The sequence below is a fragment of the Ailuropoda melanoleuca genome, chromosome 1, assembly GCF_002007445.2.
Source record: "Ailuropoda melanoleuca isolate Jingjing chromosome 1, ASM200744v2, whole genome shotgun sequence".
Taxonomy (NCBI): Eukaryota; Metazoa; Chordata; class Mammalia; order Carnivora; family Ursidae; genus Ailuropoda; species Ailuropoda melanoleuca.
The window spans coordinates 64,450,716-64,459,608 of NC_048218.1; the positions used below are offsets into that span (position 1 = coordinate 64,450,716).

At 45.3% G+C, this 8,893-nt stretch overlaps 2 protein-coding genes across 10 annotated transcripts in view; one reads left to right on the forward strand and one right to left on the reverse strand.

The window, feature by feature from the left end:
* Positions 1-2,085, reverse strand: part of PARP9 (poly(ADP-ribose) polymerase family member 9) — a 29,702-nt gene extending 27,617 nt beyond the window's left edge. For 6 of the 9 annotated variants that reach the window (XM_019807939.2, XM_011234779.3, XM_019807937.2 and 3 more), the window contains exon 1: positions 1,953-2,085. The gene's annotated coding sequence lies outside the window, so the exon portion shown is untranslated. The remainder of the gene's footprint in view (positions 1-1,952) is intronic. The other 3 variants (XM_034659483.1, XM_019807938.2, XM_019807940.2) reach the window with 2 other exon arrangements.
* Positions 2,074-8,893, forward strand: part of DTX3L (deltex E3 ubiquitin ligase 3L) — a 9,280-nt gene continuing 2,460 nt past the window's right edge. The window contains exons 1-4 of the mRNA XM_034659494.1: positions 2,074-2,293; positions 3,556-3,764; positions 5,618-7,165; positions 7,610-7,827. Of these exons, the coding sequence (XP_034515385.1) occupies positions 2,110-2,293; positions 3,556-3,764; positions 5,618-7,165; positions 7,610-7,827 (2,159 nt within the window). The 5' untranslated portion in view covers positions 2,074-2,109. The remainder of the gene's footprint in view (positions 2,294-3,555; positions 3,765-5,617; positions 7,166-7,609; positions 7,828-8,893) is intronic.

Below are 8,893 nucleotides of genomic sequence, written 5' to 3' on the forward strand. Positions count from 1 at the left end.
TTTTTTTTTTTTTTTTTTAGGGAGAGAGAGCACCTATGGGGTGGCGGGGGGCGCATAGGGAGAGGGAGAGAGAGACTCTTAAGTAATGGCCATGCTCAGCTCAGAGCCCCATCCAGGTCAAAGCTCCAACTCGCCAGCTGCAGATATGGCTCTCGTACGTCTCTCTAGGCTCTGCTTCTCCTGACGCTCAATTTTCAACTCTCCCTGAGCTGAGATCAAGAGTCGAAAGCTTAACTGACGGAGGGAGCCACCCAGGCAGGCCCTAAATGACTTTCAAATATGCCCCTACCCTCCTTCCCCACTGACACCATTTTATTTCAGGGCCTCAGAGCCTCTTGCCTTGAGGCAATACATTCTTCTTAAGGATTGAAACGTATTCAATTTTACATCTTATTGTTTGAATAGGTATAATGTTTACTGGTTCAAACTTAGAAAAACTTGAAAGGCTCCCTCCTACCCCCCTCACTAACTTTCCTTCCCAGGTGCAATCACTGTCATTAGCTTTTCCTGTCTCCTTCCAGAGCAATTTCAGTAGCATCTTTCACATACTCTTCTGTATCTTGCCTTTCTTATATCATGTATCCTAGAGCTCCTTCCATGTTAACACATAAAGAACTTCATTCTTTTTACTGCTCTTTGCATTCCTTTGTATAGATGCACTGTAAGCTGTTAAACTTCCAGGGTTCCCCTATTTATAAACATTTAAGGAGTTTCCAATCTTCTGCTATTGTAATAAAGGCTGTAAAGAAAAACTTTGTATGTAGGTCACTTCACACAGGTGTTAACTGATCAATGGGCATATACTTCTAAACACTTGAAATGACATATACCCCTCCCATTCTATTTCTATTGGTCAGCACTGATCTAGAAACTTCCTCTGTCCCCTCTCATCTCCTCCAAGGCCAAGGGCTCCCTCTGCTTCACAGGGATTCTAGCACCTCAGACGCTCCCTACCTCCCTCTCTTTTTAAGATTCTGCTGCAAACTTACTGTTGGAGGCCTTTAGAGATTTTGCTTCCTTATTCACAAGTCCACCTTCCTTTACCAGCCCCTGAGGGCAGGGCCTCCTCTCTCATCTTTCTTCCTAGGACACGGGGGCATTACCCAGGTCAGTACCGTTCGCCAAATCGAGGCATGAGAGTAGGAAAGTCCCAAGAACCATTCTAAAGGATAGANGAACTTTGTACATAGGTCACTTCACACAGGTGTTAACTGATCAATGGGCATATACTTCTAAACACTTGAAATGACATATACCCCTCCCATTCTATTTCTATTGGTCAGCACTGATCTAGAAACTTCCTCTGTCCCCTCTCATCTCCTCCAAGGCCAAGGGCTCCCTCTGCTTCACAGGGATTCTAGCACCTCAGACGCTCCCTACCTCCCTCTCTTTTTAAGATTCTGCTGCAAACTTACTGTTGGAGGCCTTTAGAGATTTTGCTTCCTTATTCACAAGTCCACCTTCCTTTACCAGCCCCTGAGGGCAGGGCCTCCTCTCTCATCTTTCTTCCTAGGACACGGGGGCATTACCCAGGTCAGTACCGTTCGCCAAATCGAGGCATGAGAGTAGGAAAGTCCCAAGAACCATTCTAAAGGATAGAGTTGGAAGGAGGCCACTGGTGACCTATCACAATGCAGCTGAACGAATTCAAATTTTTAAGAGGCATGTGAGTACGGTTCACCTGAATTCAGAATGTGAATTACATTTTCGCTGCAAATAATAGTAACAAGAAGAAAAATGTAAAGGAATCACAAACGCAGGAGAAGCTTAATTTGACTTAAACCTCCTTCTAGCCGTCCCCACCCTCCCAGGGGACGCCTGGCCCTGGGAAGCCGCTTCTCCCCCGCCCCCGCCCCACCTGAGCCCGCAGGAGAGAAGCGGCTGCGACTGCGCCCCCCGCCGCCCCGAGACGCGGCTCGGGGGCCGGGGGCCTGGGGCCTGGACCTACTCACCGGGCGGACCGCGGCAGGAAGGGCGCCCGAGAGGAGAGGGAGCGGCTCTGCCTCGCACCGGGAGGGATTTCGGGGAAAGCGAAACTGAAACTTTGCGGCCCGGGACTGCGGGGCGCAGCTCGGCGCACGCGGCCCCCGGAGCCCGACGCCCGGAGCCATGGCCTCGACCCTTAGCCCGCCGTCCCCGCTGCTCGTGCGGGTGTCGGAGTCCGGCTCTCAAACAGCCCGGAAGCTGGAAATCTACTTCCAGAGCCGGAGGTCCGGCGGCGGGGAGTGCACCGTCCAGCCCCTCTACCACCGGGACCAGGTCACCTTCCTGGTGAAGTTCAGGGAAAGGGCAGGTGAGCAGCGGGCGGGGGCTGCGGGTGTAAAGGAGCCTGGCCCCGCGGGGTTCCAGGCCGACCCAGCTCGTGCTGACCTAGGAGAGACGGCGGGAGAAAGTAAGGCACCGTCTGTTTGGGACGGGAACGGCGGGGGGGGGGGGGGGGGGGGGCTGCTGCTGCCTAAAGACACAGCCCGACGGGGAGGATGAAGCCCGGAAGTGCCCAGTCGGTGATCTGGTCTGACCACATTTTAAAGTTGATGCTTTCCAGCATCCTCACCCTAACTCAGATTTCTCAGCTCGGGGAGGGACACCTTTCCCTGCCCCCAGACACCTGTATGTAAACTCGTGTCATTTAGGTATTCCACTTTTGTTTTTTAATTATTCCACTGACTTGTTTTTGAGAATTACAGAAGTAATATATGCTCACTATAGCAAAGTGGGAAAAGAATAAAGACCACCACCTGGAGATGAACAATACGGCATTTTTCTTTGCAGCCTTTTCTGTGAATGTCAGTCTATCAGTATATATTTACAAAATTCTGAGGCTGTATCTTTGATTCCTGCTCTTTTCACGTAACTTTATATAATGAGTATTATTCCATTTCATTGAAATGGGAAACTGGAGACAGTTTCAGAAACATGACTTTTTTTTTTTTTAAGATTTTATTTATTTATTTGACAGAGAGAGACACAGCCAGCGAGAGAGGGAACACAAGCAGGGGGAGTGGGAGAGGAAGAAGCAGGCTCATAGCGGAGGAGCCCGGTGTGGGGCTCGATCCCATAACACCGGGATCACGCCCTGAGCCGAAGGCAGACGCCCAACCGCTGTGCCACCCAGGCGCCCCCAGAAATGTGACTTTAAAGAGTGTATTCCATTATCATGAGATTTTCCTTTCTACAGTAAAACGTAAACTGGGGGCGCCTGGCTGGCTTAGTCAGGTAAACGTCTATTTGTGGCTCAGGTCATGATCCCAGCGTCCTGGGATTGAGCCCCACTTCAGGCTCCCTGCTCAGTGGGGAGTCTGCTTCTTCCTCCGCCCCTCCCCACTGCTCGCACTCTCTCTCTCAAATAAATAAATAAATCTTTAAAAACGAACAAACCAAAACATAAGCTGCCCCTGTTAGAGTTTGAATAGTTCCTGCACAGTGCCCTGTCACCAACCCACCATTCCAGGATACAGAGAACAGCCTTCTTGGGACAGGGTACAGATGCATGAATAAGAGGTTTATTTAAAGTCTTTCCCATGTGTATGTGTATCTATAATGTCTCCACTGAAGCTAAAGAGGGAGTCTTGAAGAAAGAAAAGCATCAGATTGTGGTTGACAACAAACTTGTGACTGTCTTTCTGGAGAACGCTGAGAATCCAGTGGAGAATGCAAGACCAAGAACATCTTCATTGCCACACTCACAGGAAAGGGTGAGGTCTGGTGAGAAGCAGCAAAATGAAGAACATATTCCTGATGTTATGGATTCCTGTCTCCAAAAAGTAAGGTTTGAAAGAAGGAGGGGGGCTATGTTCCTGCACCTTCCTCTCCATTCACCATACTTTTCATTATTGATCCAACCACCACTTGCTGATGACTTACTAAGAGATAGGCCCTCTTTTGAGCATTGCGACACAGAAGTGGCCACAATAGATAAAGTCCCTGCTGGGTGGGGAGGTACATAGAAAGACAACAAGCAAGTAAACAAAATAAATGAAACAATTTCAGGCAGTGATATATGCCAAGAAGAAAATAGAATAGGGTTTTGCCTTAGAGGGTAGCAGGGCCAAAGTGAGGAGGGGGAAGGAGGTGATGCTGCTTCTGACCAGAAGTCAGAGACAACTTCTCTGAGGAGGTAATATTTGGCCTGAGACTTGAGTGATGAGAAGGAGCCAGCTGTGGAGTCATTTGGCAAATCAATATCAACTACCTTGTGTGCCAGGCACTGTCACAGGAGCTGGGGATGTAGCCAGGAGCACGGACCCTGCTCTCAGGGACCTTAGACTCTAGTGAGGGAAACAGATAATGATAGTTAAAAAAAACAAAAACAAAAACGTAATAAAATGTCTGCCAGTGATAAGTGCTAGGAAGAAGAATAAGACAGGATAGATGATAGACAGTGACATATCATTATTCTTTTTCAGACCATTATTATAAATAAGATATCAGGAAAGTCCTCTCAAATGAGGTAATGAAGTAAGGGAGCTAGCTAAGTGAGGTAAGAATGTTCGAGGCAGAGGGAAGCACAAGTACAAAGGCCCTGAGACAGGAACTTCTATCCTGAACCCCAGGGGCTTCAAGGAGGTAGACCACTGTGGCTAGAAGGCAGTAGGGAAGGGAGCGAAGGACAGGAGAGGAACTTGGAGAGGTAGCCAGAAGTCAGGTCTTTGGAGGATGAAGGGAGGGACTTTGGATTTGAACTTCAGTCTTAGGGGATTCATCTGAGGGTTTTGAGCCAGGGATGTGGGGAGATCTGGTTTATATTTCTAAAGGCTCACTTCAGCTGCTGTGTGGGGGACTGAGTGTAGAAAGGGCCAGAGTGGAAACAAGGTGAGAGCCCAGTTAGGAGGGGTTGTGGCACACCAGGAGCAAGAAGAGAGCGGCTTGGACTCTGGGTGGTCCTGATGGAGGTGTGAGAAGTGGCTGGATTTGGGAAACGTCTCAAGGAGGATCTGCATGAAGGATGCCACATGTGGAGGAAATAGCAAGTGCAAAAACTTGAGAACAAAACGTAGAAATCTTGCTTTTATATTACATTCAGTTTGCATCTGTCCTTTTTAGCCTCATCTGGTGTTTTTGTCCTGTGTTTGACCTTCTAGAGGCCAGGACTTAGAGGGACCAGCAATACTGCATGCAGTTAAGTATTTAGTTTTTAAAAAAGGGGTGGAGGGACTGAAAGAACAGCAAATAGGAAAAAACATCCTCTTCAGATTTTTGGCTCCCCTCGAAGCTCATAGATTCTTGAGAGAACCACAGCAAGTTGCCCAGAAAGCAGATGTGCCTTCCCTCCACCCCATTCCCCAATAGTGGAGACAGTGGATGGCTCTAGAATACAGACTTTTTGTTCATATCACTTTTTAAATATGCTTGTGCTCACGCCCTACCTTTACAGCAGAATCTCTGGAGATGTATCTGGGCCTGGCTTTTTTGTTTGTCTGTTCTGTTTTAATTCCCCAGGTGATTCTAATGTACAGACAGAGCTGAGAACCTCTAGGCTGTAGCAGGCTGCATCCTCTACAAAAAGGGTTTGAAAGAAGTCATCCTCTGCCTGTTTCTCTGGTCTCTAGACGTTGTCTTGACAGGACACGTAGGGCTGACGTCTGAAAGATTTTATTTGTTCCTTTTAAAATTTCAGATCTTTCTTAGTGTCACAGTGGACCTGAACTGTAACGTGTTCTCTAAAGAGCAGAGGGAACGCATAACCACTATCTGCCCCAACGTCAAAAAGATGGAAGGGGACGATGGAATTGAGAAGGTGTGTGGTACCTTCGGAGATATTGAAAAAATACATCACTTCTTGAATAAGCAACTCCAGGAAAGGGGGTGCAAACATGAATCTTCCCCTTTGACAACGGAGAGGAAGCCACTCTATCAGCAGGACCAGAAGAGCTGTGTTTCTCCCTTCAAACCAAAAACCAGGGCAGAAGATAAAAGCAGCCATCTTGAAATTCCCTTGCCTTTCTTTGAATACTTCCAGGTTGCCTATCCTGATAAAATAGACTCAATACAGAAAAGATTTGGTGTAAAAATAAAAGCAATTCAGGAGAGTTCTCTGAATACTGTCCGTTTAGACTTCACCTCCAATCAATCAGGTGACCTCAAAGCCGCTACAGAGTCTTTTGTCAGTGAATTTCAGAAAACCATAGGATCCCTGGAGCAGAAATGTGTTGCTTTCGCAGACAGTAAGCAGGCAAATAAGATCAAACAGGAATTGAATCAACGGTTTACAAAGCTCCTTATAAAGCAGAAAGGAGGAGAATTAACTCTCCTTGGGACCCAAGATGACATTTCAGCAGCCAGATATTTTTTTGCCCTAAAAGCCTCTGAAAGTCTCGTTACGGGACCTGTGAAAATATCGACTCCCAAATGCATGATGAATGGAATTGAACTTGACATAGCTCACTACACGCTTGTAAAAGCTGAATTTCTCCAGGAGATGATAGCGATAGAAAAAAAGTACAGTACTCGGTGTGAGGTTTGGGAAGACAGTAAGAAAATCCACATTCTATTTAACCCTGAGGACAAGAAAGTCAATCTGTCTGCCCATGCTCGTGCAAGTGTCATTGATGCCTATCAACATGTGTCAAGTCAGCTGATGAGAGAAGTTCTTTCACTGAAACCTCTGGACAAAGAGAGAAAGCGCTTGTATGAGACCAGGTTTGCTGATGACTTTAGAAAAAACCATCCACATGTACACTTTATACTAAATCGAGAGTCAATGACTTTGACTGGGTTGCCAAACCACCTTGCAAAGGCAAAGCAGTATATCTTTAAACAAGTGGGAATGTCCCCATTAGCTGGAGATAAAAGGAATGAGGACCACGAAACACCCATGGACATTGCTAGTGATGATTCAAAAATAGCTTCACCATCATTCCAGCACTCTGCCAGTTCTGGGGTGTCAGGAGTGGACAAGGAAGAGGACATATGTAGCATCTGTTTCGACACCATTAGTAACAAACAGGTGCTATCGAAGTGCAAGCACGCATTCTGCACCCCTTGTATCGACAAAGCCTTGTCCTATAAGCCGGTCTGTCCTGTGTGCCAGACATCCTATGGTACCCAGAAAGGCAATCAGCCAGAGGGAACCATGACTGTCACTGTCCTAGAAGACTCACTTCCAGGGTATGAATCCTGTGGCTCCATTGTGATTCATTATAACATGAAAGGAGGCACACAAACCGTAAGTGTTTCTGAGGGACGTGGGTTTCTTTCCAGTATGCTAGGATTATCAGAGCAAGAGACTGTTATGGTGCCGATTACTGGATATCCCAGGGAATTATTTCCATGTGTATTTCCATAGGCAAGGGCTTTACATAAGAATAATATCAGTAATAAAGGTTGCAACGTTGGCTTATAACTTAGGTAACTTTTGTGTCTGTTAGGGCAGAGAAAGAGTGGGTGGTGATTGTGTGTTAGAATGGGGCAAGTCAGAAGATGGATAATGTTTCCAATATGAATTTAGGGAAAGAGAGAAATATGAATTATTGAGAATATGTGCAAACCTTCAATAACTTTTTGTTTGTTTGTTTTTGATTTGCTCTATCTGCAAATGAGCACATCTATCTGTATAGTAAAATTTAGACTTGGGAGTGTTTTCATGTGATATTTTCTTGTCTTCATACAGAAAGAGCACCCAAACCCAGGAAAGAAATACTCCGGAGTACAACGAACAGCATATTTGCCTAATAATGAGGAAGGAAACGAGGTTTTGAGACTGCTTCGTAAGGCCTTTGACCAAAAGCTGATTTTCACGGTGGGGGAGTCTCGAGCCCTAGGAGTCTGTGATGTCATTACATGGAATGACATCCACCACAAAACCTCCCGTACTGGGGGAACACAAACGTGAGAATCTTCTGAAACATAAGGATTGCTAAACAGGATTTAGAGCTTGTTAAATATGGCAGCTGGAGGTGGTGGCTCCAAGGAGGCTTTAGAGCAGTGGGCTTGGCTGCAGTATTTTTATGAAGTAAAGTTGACATACAATGTTACATCAGTTTCAGGTGTGCAACAGTTGATTTGACAATTCTATACATTACCCTACGCTTACCACAGTAAGTGTAGCTACCATCTGTCGTTTATTTTGCAACTGGAAGTTTGTGTCTTTTAGTCTCCTTCACCTCTTTTGCCCATCCCCCAACCTCTAGCCCCCTTCCCCTAGCAACCACCAGTTCTCTGTATTTATGAGACTGTTTCTGTGTGTGTGTGTGTTTCGTTTTAGATTCCACATATAAGTGAGACATACGGTGTTGGTCTTTCTCTAACTTATTTCACCCAGCGTAATAACCTCTATGTCTATCAGTGTTGTTGCGAATGGCAAGATTTCATCCTTTCTAATGGCTGAGTATTATTCCATTTTATATATAAGGGAATATATATATATTATATGTAATATAATAATATAATATATATATTACATATAATATATATATGTAGTCTTCTTAACCCATTTATCTATAGATAGCCACTCAGATTGCTTCCATAGTTTGACTATTGCAGATAATGCTGCAATAAACATAGGGGTGCAATAAAAATAGGGGTGCATATATCTTTTCGAACTGTATTTTTGTTTTCTTTGAGTAAATAGCCAGTGGAATTACTCAATTAAAAAGTATTTCTATTTGTGACTTTTGGAGGAAACTCCATACTGTTTTCTACAGTGCCTGCACCAATTCACATTCCCATCAACAATACATGAGGGCTCCCTTTTTTGCACATTCTTGCCAACACTCATTTCTTGTCTTTTTGATACTAGCCATTCTGACAAGTGTGAAGTGATATCTCATTGTGGTTTTGATTTGCATTTCCCTGATGATTAGTGATATTGCGCATGTTTTCATGTGTCTGTAAGCTGTCTGTTATGTCTTCTTTGGAAAATGTCTGTTCAGATCCTCTGCTCATTTTTATTTTT